This window comes from Ursus arctos, unplaced genomic scaffold (genome assembly GCF_023065955.2).
Source record: "Ursus arctos isolate Adak ecotype North America unplaced genomic scaffold, UrsArc2.0 scaffold_12, whole genome shotgun sequence".
Classification (NCBI taxonomy): domain Eukaryota; kingdom Metazoa; phylum Chordata; class Mammalia; order Carnivora; family Ursidae; genus Ursus; species Ursus arctos.
In genome coordinates this window covers 12,477,473-12,500,386 of record NW_026622786.1, presented here as the reverse complement: position 1 = coordinate 12,500,386, position 22,914 = coordinate 12,477,473, and the positions used below count along the sequence as shown (strand labels likewise).

At 44.1% G+C, this 22,914-nt stretch overlaps 1 protein-coding gene across 3 annotated transcripts in view; it reads left to right on the top strand.

Annotated features, from left to right (window-relative positions):
- The window catches only part of MAGI3 (membrane associated guanylate kinase, WW and PDZ domain containing 3), a 234,163-nt gene that overhangs the window by 195,322 nt on the left and 15,927 nt on the right, over positions 1 to 22,914 (top strand). For all 3 annotated transcript variants that reach the window (XM_026483723.4, XM_057310354.1, XM_044378631.3), the window contains 7 exons: positions 2,219 to 2,824; positions 4,243 to 4,274; positions 6,281 to 6,437; positions 8,799 to 8,890; positions 10,794 to 10,986; positions 13,036 to 13,224; positions 18,529 to 18,714. In XM_026483723.4, coding sequence (XP_026339508.2) covers positions 2,219 to 2,824; positions 4,243 to 4,274; positions 6,281 to 6,437; positions 8,799 to 8,890; positions 10,794 to 10,986; positions 13,036 to 13,224; positions 18,529 to 18,714 — 1,455 coding nt within the window. The remainder of the gene's footprint in view (positions 1 to 2,218; positions 2,825 to 4,242; positions 4,275 to 6,280; positions 6,438 to 8,798; positions 8,891 to 10,793; positions 10,987 to 13,035; positions 13,225 to 18,528; positions 18,715 to 22,914) is intronic.

Sequence of the window (22,914 nt, the reverse complement as noted above, 5' to 3'; positions counted from 1 at the left end):
TACATATATATGTATAAAACTGACATGTAATAAATATGTATTTACATATGTAATAACTATATATGCATGTATTACATATATCATTTATATATAGAGAGAGAACTAGATTATACAACTGGGGAGGGAGATTCCTATATTAAAACAGTTTATCTTCTAAATTCAGTGCATACTAGTTTTGAGGGAGGGCCATTTTTTATGAGTAAGTATACACCTAGAGAAAGCATATTAAATGTATCGATTTTTTTGAGTAATTTGTGTCATCTCAGGATAACCCCTCGAGTGTGCTAAGATAAAGGTTGATTAATCATCTCAGAGACCTGTTCGGTTGTTTTTCTTCGATGATGTAGGGTCCTTCGGGAGCTATCTAACATGTACCTATAATCTTTCTTGAAAAATGACCCATTGTGATGTTTAGAGCGAGAGCAAACAAATGATGTCCCACAGTTTTTCCCCCAGTTTTGTTTTGTTTGATTTGGTTTGGTTTTTGCTTCCTTAGTCTTACGGGCTGTTAGTAAAATTAAACTCCTATGTTAAGAATTATAGACATGAAATTACCGTTTTTACAGAGCCGTGTAAATTTGTCTTTTATGTAGTTTTCCCAAAGTCTTTACTTGGTAATTGTTAGATACTTTTATACGGCTGCCAGTTTTTAGGGCTGAGGGGGTTAGAGGAAGTTCAAGAACAGTTACAGTTATGGGGGAGGTTTAAGCACTTTTTCCCAGAGGTTGTTACTATGCCACCAAGGTCGCTTCTTAGACTGCCTGCTAATGCAAATGTGTCCCCCCATTTGGACGATTCAGTTGCCATGGTATTTTTGATGACAGATACCAGCTTATTTTCATTTAGGATATGGCATCTCTCATATTATGCTTTCCCATTTAAGACTTAAGAAGCTTAAAACAAGAGACTTAATACAAGAAAACTTAAAATAATCAAAAGTTATATTTATAAGGAAAATTATTTGCTCTCTTCTTTATGACTTTGTAAGTTTAACAAACTCTAGAGAGTAAAATTACTAGTAAAATTTTTTAAGCTCTCAGTTTTGATCTTTTTTTTTTTTTTAACATTTTGTCCCCAGAACACATTTGGTAGCTGTCGTATGTGCTGTCAGGGTTTCATAACGTAGATGCAGATTTGTCTAAAACTGATGTCTAATGTGCATAGCAATACAATACTTCCTTGGAAATTCTGGAAACTTTTACTAGGGGAGGAAAAGTCCAAGCTTTGTTTCTTCTTAGTCTAATTTCTGTGTCGTCTTAGATGATGAAGCACATTTCTGCACACTTTAACGTTTGTTTTTAAATACCATTTATGTTGATTTTTTCGAGCCTACATGCAATCAGAACAAATTAAAGCACCTTTATTTGGCAATAACCTTTTAAATAATCATATTCAAATAAAAGCAGCAAATGGATGAGACATTAGAGGGCAGATTTTTCAAGTTAAGGCTGCATTAAAAAAAAAAACTCACCACTGATGAATGTCAAATAGTAATGATTCTGCCACAGAGTGGTCGTAATAATGTAAAGTCAGGAAAGCAAAACCAGCTTCTTCAACGATCCGTTTAGCTGACTTTTCAGTGTCTTAAATGATACGTTCTTTGCTTGTGTTGGATTCTCCTGTCGCTCGTTTCTCCTTTCAAAATCTGAATTACAATAAATTGAAAATCTATGATAAGAAAGATGCCAAAGGAACGTACATTCATAACATCACATTATTCTAATCTTCAGCCCTAAATTTTTCAAACTAGAATGAATTTTTAAGTACCCTGTAATTACTGGCCTCTTAAAATCAAGAAATAGAAGATCGCCTGTTTGTACAACTAGCCGATGGAGTTATTTGCTCCTTTTCTCTATGCTGAATACCGACTACCGTGAACTAGCTTCGCGCAGCCGCGTAGGTAGGACTCAGAGGAGATACTAACAATGACAGTCTGAATTCAGTTATTTTCCCAATGATTCCCTTGAACTTGAGGTCCTAACTCTTTGCTGCAAAGATAATTAAGGTTTTATACATTTCTATGCTTTTTAGAGAAGAACCACCGAAGGGAGAATGACGTGTCTGTGTTCAGAATCTATCTTTTCAGCAGTTAATGACTAGTAAGAGGTTTCCAGAATTCAAATTTGGATGATACATTTATTTTTGTCCCGTCCCGCCCCAACAAGACATTAACTTGCTTGGTGGTTTTAATATTTTTAACACGATTATGTCTTCACAGGTGATGTTATTGTAGACATCAATGGCAACTGTGTCCTTGGTCACACCCATGCAGATGTTGTCCAGATGTTTCAGTTGGTACCCGTCAATCAGTATGTCAGCCTCACCCTGTGTCGTGGTTATCCGCTTCCTGATGACAATGAAGATCCTGTTGCGGACATTGTTGCTGCTACGCCTGTCATCAATGGACAGTCATTAACCAAGGGAGAGACTTGCACGAATACTCAGGATTTTAAGTCAGGAGCAGTGGTCCTGGACCAGAATGGAAAACCGGGACCCACCTTGATCAGCGACCGTCTCAATGGACCCTCGGATCTGAGCGAGCAGCGAGCATCCCTGGCGTCATCGGGCGGCTCCCAGCCCGAACTAGTGACTATCCCTCTGATGAAGGGCCCGAAAGGCTTTGGGTTTGCAATTGCCGACAGCCCAACAGGACAGAAGGTCAAAATGATATTGGATAGTCAGTGGTGTCAAGGCCTCCAGAAAGGGGATATAATTAAGGAAATTTACCATCAAAATGTGCAGAATTTAACCCATCTGCAAGTGGTAGAGGTGCTAAAGCAATTTCCAGTAGGTGCAGACGTACCATTGCTTATCTTAAGAGGAGGTGAGTAAAAGCACAAGGAAAAGTCTTCATTGTTCTTGCATCTGTATCTATTTTTTTTTAAAGATTTTATTTATTTAACAGAGATAGAGACAGCCAGTGAGAGAGGGAACACAAGCAGGGGGAGTGGGAGAGGAAGAAGCAGGCTCATAGCAGAGGAGCCTGATGTGGGGCTCGATCCCAGACACCGGGATCACGCCCTGAGCCGAAGGCAGACGCTTAACGACTGAGCCACCCAGGCGCCCCTTGAATCTGTATCTATTAATCGTCCTTCCTTCCAGGGCAGAATCTCTCCTTTCCCAGCAGACTTAGCTGGTAATTAGTGTGCCTTTTCTTTAAGGTTCTGTCCGACTGCTTCTGTAAGCACTATCTTTTGCAGCAGATTTTTTAGTTATTAGTGGTTTCATTCGTGTCCGTTATGGATTTTCTTCCCTCTGTATTCTTTTTCGAATCTGATTTATGGCTTTAGTGATTAGAGAGAGTCACAGCATTATGCTACTTCGAATGAAATATATCCTCTTCATTTCATTTTCTGTGTTGATGGCAGTAATAGAAGTTGACGCTTTCAACCTGTGGTTCTTGCTCTGAGCCTCTGTGATGTACTGAGGGTGTTTTGAAGGAGCCGGCGTCTCTGCGAATAAGCAAGGTGTTGGATGGTGTGAATCTGTTCTGTAAAGCAATCGTGATAGCTCGTGCTCATGAAGCTTTTCTCTTAAGCTTTAGTATCTGTCCATCAATGTGAATGAAACCCCACAGTCCTCGTGTGAGAGAAATACAATTTTTATTTTCCAAGGTCATCAGCTGACTTGAACTGCTCGCGGGCGGACAGAGATCCAGTTCCGAGGACTAATCATAAAGTTGCATTTTGATGGGCTTTCTTAAATCCCTACCTATGAATGACGAGTATTTTAAAGAATAAAATGGTAGCCCTTCACACTTCTCTCTCTGGCTTGTAGTTTTCATTTTGGAGGCAAATGAGCAGTCTAACGTCATTGGGATGTTTTTCACATTTCTCATGTCTCGGAACTATTTTTGTTTCTTCTCTGGGTGCTACGGCAGAATGTGCTCAGAGTAGGGGAAGATCTCTTTGTGAGGGCTGGAGGGCTATCCAGGATTCCAGCAAAAACAACAAAAAGACCAGGGTTTGGTGTCAGGCCTAATGTCAGTTTCCTGCCTCGCTGCCTCTTCTGCGGTATGAGGAAGTAATATGATCTGTGTGAGTCTTTGTTGACCCGATCTATAAAGTGGCAGGAAAAATGAAGTGAGATAATATATGGACAACGCCTGGCACACAGCGGGTGTTGGCCGTAGAATTTACCAGCCTACTAAAAGTCGAAGTGAGCCTTGTCATCAACACGAGTAGTATTTGTGATCTGAAAAATGCTTCCTCTGTTTTTAAAATTTGGCTTGTTTTTTTCAAGGTCCTCCTTCACCAACTAAAACTGCCAAAACGGTGAGTACACAGTGGTCCTCACACGCTTCTTCCCAACCCAGCGAGAGAGACGCGGCGTCCCCCTCCGTAAGGGCAGCGCTCTGCGGCGGTGATTGTCCACTGGGAGAAGTGAGGAGGCGCCGTGCCCCGGGCTTGTGTCAGAAGCTCTGGGGAAGCGTGTGGGTTGGAGAGGAGGTGTGCTGTCCTGGTTAAGTATTTCTGCTGAATGCTAGCCGTCCACACTGCCAGCAACCCTGGCCTCTAAATGGTAAAGCGTGAGGACACCGACGTGCCCACTTAGAAGTCCTTCTGCTTTCTTTGCGTTTCAGAGGAGCAAGGGTAAGGAAGGGGCTAAACGTTAGGGCAGATAATAAAACCTGGGACATCTTCTCCCTGACGCGCAGAGAAGCCGCGATACGGCGTCACATCGTTTCCTGGGGACAGTAAATACCCACAGTGAGATAACCTCCTCACAGTGGACTGAACAAGACTTTCTAGAGTGATTGTGGCCTCTGTGCTCAGTTTGCTTGTTACCAAAGTGATGGGCTGTCAGACTTGAAACAGTGTTCTCTTTGGCATTCTTCTGAGTAACTGAGTAGCCTATTTAAGGGCCCGTATAGCAAATAAGACCTAAAAAAAGGGTACAGCAAACAGTGCCAGGAAAGACAGTGTGCTAGGGGCAGATGTGTGGCTGCCGAAATAGCCACATTACGTGGGTATGGCTATAAAGACAATTATGTATAAAATCCTAATTTAGTTCTACTTTGCTTGATTGGGAGTCCGTCATCTCACAATGGAAAGACGGGCTTCCATAGCCATACACCATGGGCTATTAAAGGAAAGCCCAGCCGATAGAAAATGGGTGAACTCTTTCTGCTCCACCCAATAAGATCCTCTACAAATCTGCTGTCTTATGGCCCAAAAAGAAAGAAACATTCTGCGCTTCTGTAGACTGTACCACTTACGGCCAGCGTGACCAGAAATGCTTTTTGTCTACGTAGTTACAGTCGCACTGTGCTTTTCTACGTTTCTCTGGTTCCTCTGGTCATTAGTTTTTAACTCCCGTGCCACCAATCTATTTCATAACGGGCACCAGTGCAGCCGCGGTGACCCCAGTGCTTTATGACCGAGGACCGGGCGCTTCTCTTGTCTTCCTGCCCCCTGACGGGGTCTGGGTCAGTGACTCTGGGACAGCACTTTGTAGGGACCGTCCTCACCCCACTAAGCTGCCGCTGCTCCTGAGGCCTAGTCCGCATTCGTTATTTTATCACAAACATCCCTAATCTGCCTCCCCCGGCAAGAACGCAGAAAAGGCGGTTCTCAAAACCGTATTTGTTTTCTTGGGCTGTTATTGGGTCTCTTTTTTTTTTTTTTTTCCAAATTTTATTAAGTCATTTGCCTGGCTGTTATTTTGGGAGAATGGGAAAAACACGAGCACAATGCCCCCGTTTGCCCTTACCGGATTGTCCGGCGCGATTGTGTGTGTTTCCTTCATGTGTCTGAATGGGCCCTGTGGGGTTTTCATAGTGTCCTCTTTATAGCCCCCCGTAGAGGTACCACTTCCTATTCCATTTTCTGAGAAGGAGTGGCATCTCAAACATCTGCACTGGGGATGAAACCGAGTGGGGAGGTGGGGCAGATCAAGAATTTCACGAGGCTGTTCGCTTGGGGGCCCCCCTCTTGCCACACGCTCCCACCCTGGGTTATGTCCCTGCCCATCTTCTTCGCAAAGTCAGTTTGTGTCTTGGGGGGAAGAAAAGGGCAAGATTGCGTAAACTGAGAACGCATTCAGGCCCTTCAGTTGACAGCAGTATAAATCTTTTCGAATTTAAGTTAAATATGTTTTAACCAAGTGCACACGACTGTGAAGGTAAATTCCTACAAGACTGCAGATATGCTGTGGCTTTGACCCTGCCACCCCCCCCCCCCACTGTCATCAGTTGACACACCGGTTCACACAATAGTTTTATGAACTAATCAACCACCTGGTTTTCTAAAATACTAAGTAAGGCCCTTTTCCATTTCAGAAAACAGATAAAAAGGAAAATTCAGGAAGTTTGGAGGCCATAAATGAGCCCATTCCCCAGCCTATGCCTTTTCCACCCAGCATTGTCAGGTCAGGATCCCCGAAATTGGATCCTTCTGAGGTCTACCTGAAATCTAAGACTTTATATGAAGATAAACGTAAGTAGTTGTGGAATATTTCAGGAGAGCATGCAACAAAATCAATTTGAATTTTCTAAAAACCTGGGACCCTCCCATCTTTCAAAACCATGTTGAAAAGTGATTCCTTCATTCCCATTTTCATGACTCTGGGCTTCTTCCATTTATATTCAACATTCATTCATTCTTTTTTTTTTTTTTTCAAAACCAGGGATTAAGTGCCTACTTACCTAACACCAGAGTAGGTGATGGGAATACAGAGATAAGTAGGTTCCATAGGCCCTGCGCCCAAAAAGATGATTAAACCTAAACGGAAGAGACAAAAATGTAATCAAAGAAGTATGCATAAATAAGTCCAAATGAGCCTCACTGGGACCCAAAGGAGGAGATGGTCAATTTTACCACTGGGGGTGGTAGGAAGTGTCAGATACCACTTCATGTAGGGAGTTAAGCCAGAACCACGTCTTCAAAGACGAAGAGGTATTTATGAGACAGAGCAAAAGGGAAAGAAAGCAGTAACCTTTGCACATTGACCTTGCGTGGCCTGGGTTCTGCAAGTAGCCCAGTTTGGCTGGGTGCAGTTGGCACGGGAAACCGGAGGGGCGAGCAGCAGGCTGGGGAGGGCAGGTGAGGCCGTTCCGAGGAAGCCGGACCCATCACAGGAGGATAGAGAGCCGCGGAATGGTTTAACTCTGTGCAGGAATGATCACCTCGGACTTGCGTTTCAGAGATTTTCCCAGCAGGAGTAGGAGGGTGGTGAATCAGAGAGTGTGCAGCCTGAGGAGGAAACAAGAGTAGACTGCTCAGAGGAGCCCCGGCTGAGAGGTGATGAGCAGAGAGCGTGCAGAAGGCAGAAAATCATTTTTGTGCTAATTTACTGAAAATGATCAATCTTTTCCAAAGTAAAATTGCAGATTAGGGAGGCTTAATTTTTTTAAATTAATTTGTTTCTGAGAAATAGATCTAAATCTACCTTGGAAACTGTGTACGCAGGTGGGAAAATTATGTATAATCAGCTTCATAGTTATTTAACCAATTCCAGATCTTTACCTTGATAGGCCCATACCCTATTCAGAGAGATGAAAACCAGATGCCAACACAGCAATGCAGTAATTTAAATTGATAGAACTATCTGGAGCATCCCCTTTCTTTTGACTTGCCATTCATAGCCCGATATATTAGTATTGGCAGAAACTACCCAGCCCCTTTGGGCCGTACCCAGGAAGTAACTGAGTTGGGCTCAAGAGTCTTTTATCCCTAAAGTTCTGTCATTCTAATAGGAATCGTTTCTGAAAAGAGACTGCTTCTAAGGACATTTGTCAAGATTTACCCTATCTGGTATCTCAGTTTTTTATGGTTCCCCGACATGTTTCTAGCAAACACTTCTTGCTTGTGTATAACATTAATATTTTCTTGAAGATCAAATTATTTTGGGCGTGAAGTAGATTTTCCGGACTTAATAGTCTGATGAATGTGACCTGCCCTTGGGGGGCAGAATAGGGTGGGTGAAGAGCGTGGCCCCTAGAAATCCAGCTGGCTTGAAACCTCAGTTCTGTCATTTACTTGCTGCCCGACACTGGGCCACTTACCTAGGCCTCAGTTTCCACAGCTAGAACATGGGGCTAATGTTAGGTGTTAGCGATCATTATTTTCTTTTAAAAGAATCCATTTGCAAAATTAGGCTAAGTGAATATGGAATGCTTTTCAGTAACAAAGATATTAGTTTAGGAGTAGAATTAAGGCATTTTATGGGCTCTCTTTTCCTAGGGTTTGTCCAAATGTTAATTTAGATAATTTGTACCTATCAAATGTCAAACTTAAATTGGATGATTCTGCATTTAATATCACAACATTGATTTGAAAGCATTAGGACTTAATGGCAGTGTAATGGGAAGTGGGGGTAAATGTTTCTGAGCAATCTCGATACAAAGTTTTTGTGTTTTTTTTTTTAAAGATTTTATTTATTTATTTATTAGACAGAGAGAGAGACAGCCAGCGAGATAGGGAACACAAGCAGGGGGGGTGGGAGAGGAAGAAGCAGGCTCCCAGCGGAGGAGCCTGATGTGGGGCTCGATCCTAGATTGCCGGGATCACGCCCTGAGCTGAAGGCAGCCGCTTAATGACTGCGCCACCCAGGCGCCCCCAAAGTTTTGTTTAGAGCTGAAAACAAAGACTTAGGATTGAATTTTTTTTTTGTACTAGTATGTAATGGTATGTTCTTGTGTAAGTTTTCACATGCCAGAAAGTTCTGAGGTTATAGTTTATTGAACTCTATAATATGCTCCTACTAAATAATGGCATTGTGTTATTGTAATCCTTTTTAAATAAATCGAAGTATTTTGTTTTACCTATTTATTTTTATATTTTTCTGGTTTTCCTTAGCCCCAAACACCAAGGACTTGGATGTTTTTCTTCGGAAACAGGAGTCGGGGTTTGGCTTCCGGGTACTGGGAGGAGAGGGACCGGACCAGTCTGTAAGTTCAGATGCTTCGGGATTTGTCCATTCCTATGAACTTTTAGGTAGCTGTTTGGTAGAATATGGTGCTTTTGTTCTTTTTTTTTTTTCTCTCTCTCTTTTTAAATATTTTGTTTTCTCTAAGCATCTCATGAATGAGAGGAAGAACGGCATTTCTGCTGGTGTGGTGGGCTCTCCGTAACTTTGGTGGGGCCGAGGCGAGAACTGAGTATGTTCACTGTAAATTGGGCAGTAATTAATTTCTGTCTTTCGCTATGTGCCTACAGCTTATTTTCAATGTTTATTTCCCTTTGCCTTTGTTAAATTTTAAGACCTTTGCCTTCTCTAAGAAAGAAGCATCCTGTTTACCCCCATCGGTCTGTCCTTTGACTGATTGCTCCATAAACAGGTGCATGCGCCTGTGTGTATTATGTCACTTACGCATGTTAATGGGTTGACATTTTCATGCTCAGTACTTTGCGTGCCATTTCATCTGCTATACCTACAAAACTAGGAAAATATAAAATAATTGATGTTTCTGTTCAGAAAGCACAAGGGTTGTGTTTGTAAAGCATTTGAAATCTAGAACTATATACATGATTCTCACATAAAATTGAGAGAACAAATGTAATGGGTTCTATTTTTAAGTTTTGCCCTTAGTTTGAGTGACAGAGAAGTAATGTGCTTTGTAGAGTTGGAGAACATATTTAAGTTTTTTCTGTGTAATATGAGAAAGACATTATTATCATGCTTGGAAGTTAGGTGAGTAACAATAACTTTTTAAAATGACAGGCTTCTTTCTATTTCTGGATAGAAGAGTTGATTTATGTATTATAAATGTGTTCTAATTAGCCGTATTGGCTATAGTTAAAACAATTATCAGAGACAAATAAAGCTTAAGGCAGGTCGACTTATACAGGGCAGATATACAATAACTTGATCGTTCTTGGTGGGAGACATGATTTTGTTTTAATGCTTCCTATTTTGTGGATACATACAGCGGTGACTAAGACATTTTCAGAGTTTATCTCAAACAACTTGGGAGAAACCCTCCTCTTCAATGTCAGGTTTTAGCAGCTCTGAAACTAGCCCAAACATTCAGGATTCCCTAATTACAGGATTCTAATTGCTGGCAAGCAGAATGAGCCAGATCCATTTACCTCGATGTAAGTGGACCTCAGGCCACTCTGTTCCCCTGAGATATCTACTGCTTTGAGATTGAGGAAAAAGGAATGTTTCTGGGTTGTATAGACTGAATTTCCACCAGTCACCATATGTAACGGGAATTTCTTAAGAATTATCCCAGTTGCTGTGAACCGTGTATAGAAAACCTTTGCTGATGGCATTCAATACACTTTTTTTTTTTAAGATTTTATTTATTCATTTGACAGAGAGAGAGGCAGCGAGAGAGGGAACACAAGCAGGGGGAGTGGGAGAAGGAGAAGCAGGCTTCCCGCTGAGCAGGGAGCCCGATGCAGGGCTCGATCCCAGAACGCTGGGATCATGACCTGAGCTGAAGGCAGACGCTTAACAGCTGAGCCACCCAGGAGCCCCGTTCAATACACTTTTTGTGCTTTTTGGTAGCTACTCCACGGAACTGCATTTTCTGAATTTAGTGTCTTGTTGTATTGATAGAAGTGATAGTGGCACTTTTTAAGTTACTGAACAGCTCTGCATTTTCCTTCTTGTGTGTACTCATCCCTGAAGATCCAGAAGGGATCATGTACTGTGGTTATGTGAAGTGGCCTTTTTGGAGAATGGTCACTTTCTAAGATACTACCTTTCTCAGATGTTCATAGCTGAACTGCAAAATATCTTGGTTTGCGTAGTACTGGGTCAGGAAGTCTTTCACTTCGTAGTTAAAGGTCGTAGTAGATCTTAGTTGACTGCAGAGACCAACCTGCACTTCGTTATCTTATCAGATCTACATCGGGGCCATCATTCCTCTGGGCGCAGCGGAGAAGGATGGTCGGCTCCGCGCAGCTGACGAGCTCCTGTGCATTGACGGTATTCCCGTGAAAGGCAAGTCCCACAAACAAGTCTTGGACCTCATGACGACGGCTGCTCGAAATGGCCACGTGCTATTAACCGTCAGAAGAAAGATCTTCTATGGTGGTATGTGAACCTGTTCCCGCTTTAGAGATTAATCAAGAAACAGAAGAGCCTTAGTCCATTTTCTGTTTGGTTTTGCAGGTTACTTTATTATGCTTAATAGGGTATGAGAGAAGCATCTGATGGGGTCCAGAGCCTCACCGGGGAAGGCCGTGGAAGGTCAAAAGGCTCCAGCAATAATACTACCATCAAAAGAGAAAGAAATCCGGGGCCTCTATATTAAGACTTTATTACCGTATTGACAGATTTTGCCACGGTGGTATTGTAGCTGGGAATATCAGGTTGTCTGTTTTCTTAAAAACAAATACAGTTTTTTAGTCCTATCAAGAGATCCCTTGAGCTGAATATCAAAACATTTTGGATCCTGATGAATTGCTAAATATTCAAAGAGGGCCGAATGTTTCTATTGGAGAAGTTTTCATATACTGTCATTTAACATTAAAAAAAACCATTTATTGAGTGCTTACTCTGTCCAGGCATACGGATTCTTTTATTTAGTCTCTACGACACGGGGATGTAAATACTATCGTCGTTCAGTTTTACAGTTACCCACAGAACAGTCGAGAGACACGTAACTGGTGAGTAGTAGGGCCAGGATTGAAACAGGGAGTTTAATCATAGACCCCAGGGTCTAAACCATTACATGAGGAGGTAAATACATTTTTCTCATCAATAGCTTTGAGAAATATTGCATCGGAATTTTTGGAAGTGAATTCTTGCCACTTTAAGATTTTAAAAAGACAGCCCTGTAGCACGAGCGTGTAAGCCTCACAGAGGTAGGGATGTTGATGCATTTGGCTAACTGCCGTACCCCCCCCACAAAACAGTGCCTGCCCGGCACACGGAGAACATCAACGGGTGTTTGTTGACTTGATGAATATTTGCGTTACTCTTAAAAACGAGGCACTGTTTTTGATTGCAACATCCAAAGGAAAGGCCTGCCTGTGTTCCTAAGTATCAGGCATTTAGAGACTCGTACAGATTTTAATGCGGTGTTGGTTGTGTTGGAGTCAGAACATAACCACGTGTAGTAAAGAATGTGCTCTTGTACGGCTGGAGGTCTCCTGGAAAGCATCGTGAAGAAGTTTTGTCGTAGTTCGATATTATTGGAGGCATTTAGCGAATTCATTATAACCACGCGGTATACAAAAAAAACCAAACCCTTTTTCATTAACGATTGGACGTTGCTGGCACTTTGTTGAAATTCTAAACCATAATCTCAGAATCATGTAGATTTTGAGCCAAAAGAGCACTTACAAGTGGGTATTCCTCCGTGGCCGTGTGTTACGGTTTTGTTAATGATGGCTCGGCTCAAAGTACGGCACAAAATCTGCCTGTTTTTTTAATCAATTAGGACTAACTTGGGTTATTCTTTCTCAAATTCTGATGTCCTACTTGAATAAGAAAAAAAGGCATAAGTTAACTCTCCATTTGCTGGGGATTCCTATGACCTAGTCTATGCCTGGGAGAATTGGCTGTTACAGGCTGGATGGGTCGGCGGAGGGCCCCTGATGGTTAGCGCACCTGGGGTCATCAATCAGGAAGACTGCACCTGTAAAACACATTCTCTAAGACAAGTCCTGTGTTGACAGCTAACTTCTCAGCCAGGGAGGGGCAGCGCCTCGGCCCTGATGCGGTGACCTCCCAGCATCACGAACGTTAGTCCTGCACTAACTTATATTTAAGGCTGATTGCAAAAGGAAATGTACAGCGTCAGTGTTCATTACCAACTTGTCAAAATCCTGCTGAAATTAAGACAGTTGCAAGAAGAATTGGTTTACCAGCAACTTTCATGGAAGCTTCGAAAAGCTTCCTTTAACACGAGAAAACGTATCATTCTTCTGGTTCTATGCTGGCAGAGTATTTAGGCTGTCAGGCACGCCGCTGCAGCTGCAATCCAGTGGGGTCCAGCGCGCATGTGGGGGGATCACTTTTCTATGCTATCGGTTACTCGAATCTACATTTTCCCGTGAGAGGCTTAGCACAGAAACACTGTAGCTAACAAAAATTATGATGTTCCAAAAATATCGGAATCGGTCATGTTTATTATAGAGAAACAACCCGAGGAGGACAGCTCTCAAGCCTTCCTTTCGACGCAGAACGGCTCGCCCCGCCTGACCCGAGCAGAGCTCCCAGCCAGGCCTGCTCCGCAGGAGGCCTACGATGTAGTCTTGCAACGAAAGGAAAACGAAGGATTTGGCTTTGTCATCCTCACCTCCAAAAGCAAACCGCCTCCAGGAGGTAAGGGCTGCTGTATCCTCCTGTCCCTGCAACTTCAGTTTGCTGAGTCTCCCAATGGGCTTCGTGAAACTCATTAGGAATTACGTATCAATTGCCTTAGAGACGTAAGTTTTTAAGAAGGATGAATGTTTTCTTTATTTTCCAAACCAGGCAGTCTGATCCTAAACTTGCAGGCTTCGGGTCCATCTCTCATCTCAGATTCCATAAAATCAGTCTTAGCGGCTCTGTTTGCATCGGGATTACACCATGGCGGAATATGAGGGGCGCGCCCTCTGAGATTCAGCAAAAGGACAGTGCTGAGTTTTCTCAAATAGGGAGACAGAGGCTGTGTTCAGGAGAAACTGTGTATGCAGACATGAATTAAATGCTAGAAGCAGTTGAGGAGAAGCAAAACAGATTAATAGGAAAATCTTGACCCAAATATGTCTTAAATAGTCCTTTTGTGTTTAATCATAATTGCCACATTCCAGCTGTAAAGGAACCTTCTCGAATGACAAGAGACATTCTTACCTTTTATAGATGTGTCATTGAAAGGTACAAATTTTGTCAGAACTTTGAGCATTGATCTAAATATCCTGAACCCAGTTTAACAGACTGTGTTGTCACCTGGGAAGGATGATTATATATATTAATTCCTTCAACAAAGGAGGAATTGCCTCTGGTATGTCCAGGGCTGTTACAATCCAGCAAATCAAATATTTGTCTTGCCTTTCTGTTTCTAAGAAATAATCATCTGTGAATATAATTATAAGATGCAAATGACTGTAAGACGAGAACCAGAAAGTTGAGGTTGATCTATTGTCCTTGTCTGGTGACTTCATTTTTCCGAGTCAAATGGTAAACATCTTTGACCACAGGAAAATGTGTGCTAGCCTTCGCCAGTGGATTTGATTATATCCTGAGTAGTGAGAGCCTCTTAGACGAGATGGTCACTAAAATCTTAGAAAAAGAAGAAAACCCTTTCAGGAGTGTTAGAAGCCAAACCAATTTGCAAAAATCTTGCTAAAATTAATGCCAGTGTGTAAAGGGAGAAGATTCTGTGACATGGATGAGTTATTACGATAGTATCAGGTCACTGCTCACTGATACTAGTTTCCATTTTCCAAAAGCAGTTGCTATGGTAACACTTGGAACTGGAACTCTCTCACTGATGCATTGAGGATGATTATGTGGCCTGTGTTGGAAAAATGAAAGAAAGCAGATTTTTGGTGGATATTGTGTTAAAGCGTTGGAAATCAGTATTTCCCAAACCAAATAACCATTTTAGATAACCCTATTCTTATTCTCACGCCACACAATAATCCCATGCATTCAGATTAACAGAAACAGTGCAAGATTATTATGCAGTGTGATAGATGCTAACCGCTTTTTATACGGAAGATACTCCGTTCCTAGGACTGCTGAAATGAGGGGAGAGTCTAGGGTCCACCATAAAACAAAGGAAGATAGAGGAATTCAGTAAAATAAGTTGCATTACTTATATAGGCTTAACCTTTTTATATTATTCGTTTATATTTAAAATGTATATTGCATTTTAATATATATTAAGTATCTTCTTTTTATTTGTGTATGTTTGTCTATATTTAAATTTTTCAAATACTTTTATATTTATTCGTTTTAGTTGTTTCTTACTATTTTGATGGTTTTGCGTCCCACAGATGCTGGATCTCTGTGTAAGATAGTGTCATTAGCGATTGGGCTCTGTCATCAGACCAACTCAGATTCAAGCCCCGCTTATGTCTTTTAATAGCTGTCCCGTCGTGGGCAAATTACTTACCCTCCAAGAGCTCCCAATTTCCTCTGCAAGATGAGGATGACGATAACACTTCCTGTCTCGTAGGAGTCGGAGGATTAAAGGAGATAATGCATGTGAGCCCTTAGCCCGGACCTTCAGTAAATGTTAGCGGCTGGTGCCCGTGGGAGCTTCTGCTATCGCCATCGTGTTATTTATAAAATTGTTTGTCACTGTCTCTTGCTTTTTTTTTTTAAAGAAACTTCCAAAAGTTTATCAATACTTGAGTAACGAGATGGGAAAGAAAGCCCAATTAAAATGTAAGATGGAGGCAGCAGCTCGTGGGTAGCAGGAAATGAGTGTTTGCAGCTCATTAATTATCAACCTGAATGGTAAATTAGGCTCCCGGTGCCCGTGAATTTTATATAAAGTACTTGAGCTTTTCAGTTATTGGTGCAAACCCAGAATTGGTGATGTCACTGACAGGCTAGTTGGTAATCTCACAGAATGCTGAGCCCTGCAAGCCTCCTTCTTGGGCTCCCACGCATCTCGTATAAATAGAAGGAGGGTCCTGGGGGCTTGGCTGAGGGGCTTTCACTCACAAACACTGAGCAGCAGCTGCAGACTGCCTTACAGAGAAGGTGTGCTTCAGACAAGAGTTAGCACGGGTGAAAAGGCAGGAAAGCTGTCAGGGTAGATCGCTCTTTATGGACCTTGTCTTGGTATAGATTGGTACTCCGTTCAGGATAGATTATTTCTTCCTTCTGATTAAATGTATTTTCTGGTGACATTTGTCCCAAGTAGAGTTCCCAGTCGCCTCTCCGACGCCAGTCATGAAAGTCCAAGATTCTTGGGGCGCCTGGGTGGCTCAGTCGGTTAAGCGTCTGCCTTCGGCTCAGGTCGTGAGCTCAGGGTCCTGGGATGGAGCCCCACATCGGGCTCCCTGCTCAGCGGGGAGTCTGCTTCTCACTCTCCCCCTTCTTGTGCCCTCTCGCGCGCGCTGACAAATAAATAAAATCTTAAGGAGAGCGAGAGAGAGAGAGAGAGAGAGAGAAAGAGAAAGGAAGGAAGGAAACAATGGATGGGGAGAGAGGGAAGGAAAGAAAGAGAGGGAAAAAAAAAGGAAAAGAAAGGAGGGAAGGAAGAAATTCTGAGATTCTCTCCCATTGACTTTTTCCAAGGTCAGGAATCCGGGTCCAGCACCCTTGCTGCGCAGCCCCAGCTCGTGTAAGTGCGCAGTGGGTAGAGTACCTAGAAGAGACCTCTATTTAGGGTGAAAGGGGCTTGGCTAGACTTTGCTTTGCTAGTGCCTCGGAGGCTTCAGTGTTTCTCTTTCCTACCCTGTACTTTCCAGTTCTGGTTGCAAAGGATTCTTTGAGAGGGGACATTTCCCGTTACTGTCCTTTCTGTTCCCGAAAGAAATGTTTTAAGAGCACAAAAGTGACCTCAGCAGCTGGACAAGCCAGGCTGGGAGGCAGATTTAGGCCAAAGAGGAACGAAGACGGATAAATTGGTTTTATGGCAAATGCCCGTGGACTTTGTATACCAATAAAAGCAAGGCAGGATTTCAGGCTTTTCCTGAGCTCCCGATACTCTAGGGTTACCTTGATAACCTCCTGGTTCGTTCAGCAGTTACCCTTCTACGGGTCTCTTTGTTGTTCTTGACTGTTGTGATAATACAGCTGTCGACGCCGAGACTGTCATACTCTGACTACTGTTACCTCCCCTCCTTCACGCGGACAGCTGACTCTTACGGACGTTCTGTGCCAAGATTTGCCGGTTCCTTTTGAGCACATGGCTCACACGATGAGCACGGAACCACTGAGACGTGAGAGGTTCATTTTGTTTGATGCTTTCCCAAGGCTGAACAAATCCCTTTCAGCGTGCCAAGGGGCTGAATGCTCTTCTTCTCATCTACAATGAACACCACGTACCAGTAGATCTTTTCTAAGAAGGAGAGTAACTAAGGTGCTGAGGTTAGAAGGTCACCACAGGGCCACTGTCTGGGTCAGCATACATTTCTTTTCTTTCTTTTTTTTTTAAGATTTTATTTATTTGAGAGAGAGAGAGCACGAGCAAGGGGGAGAGGGAGAAGCAGGCATTCCCCCCCGCCCCAGGAGGGAGCCCAATGCAGGGCTGGATCCCAGGACCGCAGGATCATGACCTGAGCCGAAGGCAGACACCGAACCGACTGAGCCAGCCAGCGCCCCACAGCACACGCTTCTGACCTGTTGTTCTCTCCGCGAATCGCGCTTCCCACCTGGCACAGGACATGGCCCGTACTGCTTGGGCGCTTTTCTGATTGCTTTGTTTTAAGGAAACTGATATAATAAGTGCTGGGTATAACTCAGAGGTAAAAGGCACTTGCTTCCAACATAGACTTCCTCTATTTGAGGATAAAATCTCTCACTGTGGAACCCTAGAAGAGCTGGGGAATGGCACTGTCCGTGGGGCTATAAATCACGGCCAAGAATAACTTCCAGTTCCAATGAAGGCCTATTAAAATGTCCCTGACATACACCTACTATGACTCAGAAATACTAGTAGGGAGCCCATCTTACTATGGAAATTAAACATACTCAGAGTGCCGTTTTAAATATTAATTCTTCCTGTTCGTAACAATCAATAGTCAGCAGGAGGCAAATGCCCGACGAGTTTACTGACCCAGGTAAGGAAATTAAGGAACGTGGGAGGAACATTTGTTTCTTGATACAAATGCCCCTTACTAACAGGGGTGAGAGATATTTTGACAAGATTTCCTGAGTGTCTGAGAACTCGTTTTCAAACAGCAAAGTGTCTTCATCGCCTGGGAAAGCCTTTAGCATCACGAGCCCGCAGAACTACGCGGTGTGTCTTTGCAAATGTCTTAGACTCTGCTTTGTGCATATTCAGGGCAGGATTTTATCCATGAGCCAAATAATCTCAACGTTAAACATTTCATGTTCCGATTCCCCTCAGCTTTTGTAATTTAAAAAAATCCAAAGGCACCAACAAAAGGAATGAATTTTGCTCTAGAACTAAGTAGGATTCGTTGTAACGGTCACCGTGCCTGGGTTTCTGAGCAGTCGCTTCAGCGTCCTCACCTTGAATTCGAACTGCATCTATTTATAAGGCCCCCTGGGGGAGTCAGTGCCCCTTCTGCAGAACCAAAGCTGGTCTCACTGTGGCAGTTTAGGAAGTAGCCAAAGTGGGGTGCAGCCCGAATGGCCAGCGAGAAGCAAGGAGCATCAGCGTCGTGCGAGTATCCTAAGTATCAGTGAGGTCAGGAGCCGACAAGCAGGATGTTAGGATGGCAGCACCAAGATCGGAGAAAGGGTTCTGGTGAGTGGAAAGCAGCACCGAGGTCGATGCGCTGGGACGGCGCTGTGTCCGGAGCGGGTTTGGATGCGGGCCCAGAGTGGAGGACAGTATGGACGTAGTTACAGCTGGATAAGGGGATCCCATGCGATACGTGTTTGCTCCACTTTTAAAGGATGTTTTTTGATGTTACTCTCTTGACTTTTTAAATGATGATAAATCCAACGCTAACATGTCTTAGATAATGGAAAACCCTGGACGTTTCTTCCCCCTAGTTATTCCTCATAAAATTGGCCGAGTCATCGAAGGAAGCCCCGCGGATCGCTGTGGAAAACTGAAAATCGGAGATCACATCTCTGCGGTGAATGGGCAGTCCATTGTCGAGCTGTCGCATGATAACATTGTGCAGCTGATCAAAGATGCTGGCGTCACCGTCACACTGACGGTCGTTGCTGAGGAAGGTAAGGAACCAGTGGGCTCGCCTTGCACAAGCGCGTCTGAGCGGCACAGAGCCCGCGGAAGCCAGCGGCCTCTTCCAGCACCGTCGGAAGGACTGCCGCGATAGAACCGTTCACATACCCTGGGGTCTCCTAGCTTGCCTCTGCTGTTTAATGCATTTAAAAGACAGTTGATTAAAAAGTCGTCAGTAGCTCAAGAAAAAGAATCCAGCTTGCGAGTGGTGGCCGTTGCTCTGCGTGCTGGCGAAGCAAGCAGCCAGCAGTGAAAGGGATTGGTCCTGCTTCTCAGATCTTATTTTCTTAAAATAATGGGTTCGGTTTCTGTTTGCTTGAGTGAGAGGAAACCCTCTAAAGATTCAAAGACAGTCACTGTTGATATCGAGCCTTTCATGTCAGGGCCGAGCCACGGCAGGCCTGTCCTCGCCGCCCGGGCTTTGCTCTGGATGGCTGCTGCCCAAAGGGGGGGACGGGCAGTACGCAGGAAGGGCCGGTAAATAGGGCGTAAAATGCATTTAGTGTCTTGCCTTGCTTTAGAAAGGCCTTTTCGTCATTAAGGGTTTCTAATTAGGACTTTTGAATAGCACCCGTTTGTGCTCTCTGTTTCTTGAATGACGAGGTGAGGGTGATTACGTCACGCGCCGCTCGTTTTTCCCGAGTTGGCAAAACTAAGGAGGAGAAGCGAAGATAGCGGAATTATGAAACGTCCGTCCGTCTTTCCTCTTAAAATCTCTGTAACATGGACTCGTGCCCCTCGGTGCCCTGTGGTCCTCTAGTGTCGTCCGTTCTCCGTTCTTTGCTCTTCCTGCTGCCCCCTCTCATACACGCATTCATAGCGAAGGCAGGGGGTGACTCTGCGGCCGTCCCGGCGCCCGGAGGGGCATTTCCACGTGCGCGTGGGCTCTGCCAGCTGCTGCGGAGGCCTCGTCTTGTCCTTGGACCGGTGACATCCTGTCCCGGCCCATTTCCCTTCGCTAGTCTGGCCCACACTCTGCCCAGCCTCTGTCCCGGGCTCTGCGGCTCCTTCCTCCTCCAGTCCTCTTCCGCAGAAGCCCGAGCGCTTCCCCGTTCTCTGCACAGAAAGCATTTTAGGAGTTTGCTCCGAGCCGCTTTCTATATCGAACTCCCAGTGTTCCTTCCAGATCCGCTCCAGAGCAAGGCCTCTTCGGCCTCTGCCCCCCCCCCGCCCCGCCCCTGGCAGCTCTGCAGTTCACTGCTCCCGCCTGACCGTTCCCCTGCTGAAATGCCCTGCTCTTTGAAGGCAAAGAGAGTATTATCAGTTGACTGTGATACTTAACAGGTGGTCAGTAAATACTTTTTGAATGAAGAAATGTATAAAATGGATGAACGAATGGACGAGGGGATGAATGAACAAAGGGACAAAGTAAAAGTCAGGAGACTTTCAGTTCTGTGCCAGTACCTAGCAGAGGTGTTAGAAACCTAGAAGGAGTGAGGCCACTGACAGACTTCACTGACACCTGTCAACTAGTTGGATGACCTGAAACAAGCCACTTAATGTTTCTACCCTGCGGGGTTTTATCTGTAGAGTGGGCATGATAATGTCTCTTCCAGGATCCCTGTGAAGATTACAGGTGAAAATGTACACAGTCTGCGTAAGTACCCTGAGGGGCTCATCTCATGGCAGCTGTGTCATTTCACCCCACCTCTGCATGGCTGACCCCGGCATCCAGGTCTCTGCCCACACCTCGCCGCCTAAGGAAAGAGTAGTCCTGTTTCATTAAGCACTTAACGATGTGGCAGGTGTTACCCCAAGCACTTGACATCTGTTCACTTATTTCACAATCACACTAATCCCAGGCAGGCACTATTATTTTCGCATTCTGTAGACGAGGACACGGAGCCCCCCAGCAGTTAGAGAACTAGCCCACGGTCACAACACTCGTGACCGAGCAGTGTGGGAGGCCGCACACTGGCCCCAGCATCTGCACTCGTGAGCGCTTTGCCTTCCCCAACCGCAGTATCCAGAATAACCCTGCCCAACCCGGTCCTCTCACGCCCCACCCTGATCCACTTTGCTTCCTTGCACTCATCTCTACCTGAGACCATTTAATCTGTGGTTTCTTTGATTATTGTCCTCTCCCCCCACCAGAATGTAGTCACAAGATTCCTGAAGTTAGAGGTCTTGTCCTGTTCAGTGCTGAATCCCAAGGGCCTAAAACCATGCAGGCGCGTACTAAGTGCTCAATAAAAAAGTTCTTGAAGGACTGTCGTTGCTTAATGTGATTTGGGTCAGGCTTCTTTGTCTCCCTTTCTTCACTATGATGTCTTTACTACGATCTCCAGAGCCGGCTTTTTAGCCTTAGATGTGTTCTGTGACCCACAAAGAAGAGCAGTCCTCGGTGTAACAGGAGATCGCATTTTAGGTTTGTTTGGCGAATGAGGTCCATCAGTGTGCCTGGTGCGCAGTGAGAGAAGCCCCCCGAAGTCGTGACGCCAGCAGTCCTGGGGTTCAGTGTTTCTCTAACCGTCGGTCGAGTCCACCACAGCCAGCATTTTTGTGAAATACATAATTAAATAAAAACGAAGGAAAAAATCCTTTTGCACGTTGTTAGAAAATATTCTAAATGCTCTCTCTCAATATTTATAGGCCTCTTTCTGCTGACCAACCCAAAAAACACACACGCAGTAGCCCTGGGATAGAGGCTTCGGTAATAGACCACTCCTTTCTCTTAGAATTATTATTTTTTTTTTTTTTGCGAAAATGGCCCTTTACTGTTGATAGTGTTGGATAACCTCTCTGAGAGGTTATCCAAAATTGCTCAGGCATTTTTCTTAGAGGAAAAGTTAACTTTGATGCTGTGGTCCAAATACTTCTGGAAGTATTCGAGATTTTCTATATAGTGCCAGTCAGTGTTTAGGAAAAATGGAACAGTGGAAGGAGACCCCCCAGCAGTACATGCTTTCAAGTCTGTTTCAGGGGTGCCTGGGTGGCTCAGTCAATTAAGCATCGGATTTCGGCTCAGGTCACGATCCTGGGGTCCTGGGACCCCATGTCTGGCTCCCTGCTCAGGAAGGGAGCCTACTTCTCTCTCTTCCTCTCCCTCTGCTTATATGATCTCTCTCTCGCTCACTCTATCTCTCAAATAAAATCTTAAAAAAAAATAAAAACGTCTTTTTCATATGTAGGCATAGCCTGTTAAAATACATTTGACACGTAAAAAATCACATTTCAGTGTTACACCTTATTTTATTGTATACTCAGGTGTTATTAAACTATGGAAACATTCAGAATCTCTTCTTTTCCTCAGGAAAAAAAAAAGTAGAAATTGTCTCTTCTGTCCATAAAAATCCCGTTCGTGGAGTTTGTAAGTCTTCCAAGTTTCTCATTGTAGTTGGTAGAAAATCTATCAACAGCACTGAAGAGTCAAATGAATATTTATCACCCTAGAGCCGTTTTCAGAAATCACACCTCCAGATCCATTGCTCAGAGCTGCAGTATTTCCCCTCGGGAGCTCCTTCCCTACAGCCCAGAAGCCACTCGCTGTTCATAGATAAAAGACAGCTGGAAAAAGAAAAACCTGGTCCTTCCATTCTGTTTTCCCCTTTTACCAGATACTATGTAATAGTTAAGGGGAGGTGGTTAACCAAGTTCCCAAGCCACGTGTCCCATCTGCTATAAAACTCCACCGATCGGTAGCTCGAGGCTCCCGGACTTGCCCGCTCCGCTCCCACGCCAGCCTGGGCTCCCGAGCAGGACGGAAATGGACCGCGCCTGGCTCTTCTTGCTGACTCTCAAGACATCTCCACATCATACTATTTTTCCACGGTGATTTCTACTTCCACGCCAGGTGCTGGTCATCCCATGTTTAAGAGCGACACAGGTCACCCGAGCTCCCGAGGACCGTGTTAGAACAGCTCTGGTAGCATTGCCACAAGTTTTTGGCTTTGTTTTCCGTTTATTTATGTTTGTTCCCACTTGTCTCTGTTTTCCGCTGTCATTTTTCTCCCTACTCCCACTGGCAACCATTCCAGTGTGTTGTGTGCGCCTCGGTTTATTTTTAAAATACATAATTGTGTGTGTGTTGGCATTTATTTTTGAGTTACATAAATAGGATTGTGGTATAGATTTTATGTTGGTTTTCTTCTCCAAATTCTCAGAACCATATGTTTGTTTCTTTAACGTCACGTTATTGTTCCAGGATCCGAACCAGGGTCTTACGTGGCATTTATTCGTCGTGGCTTCTT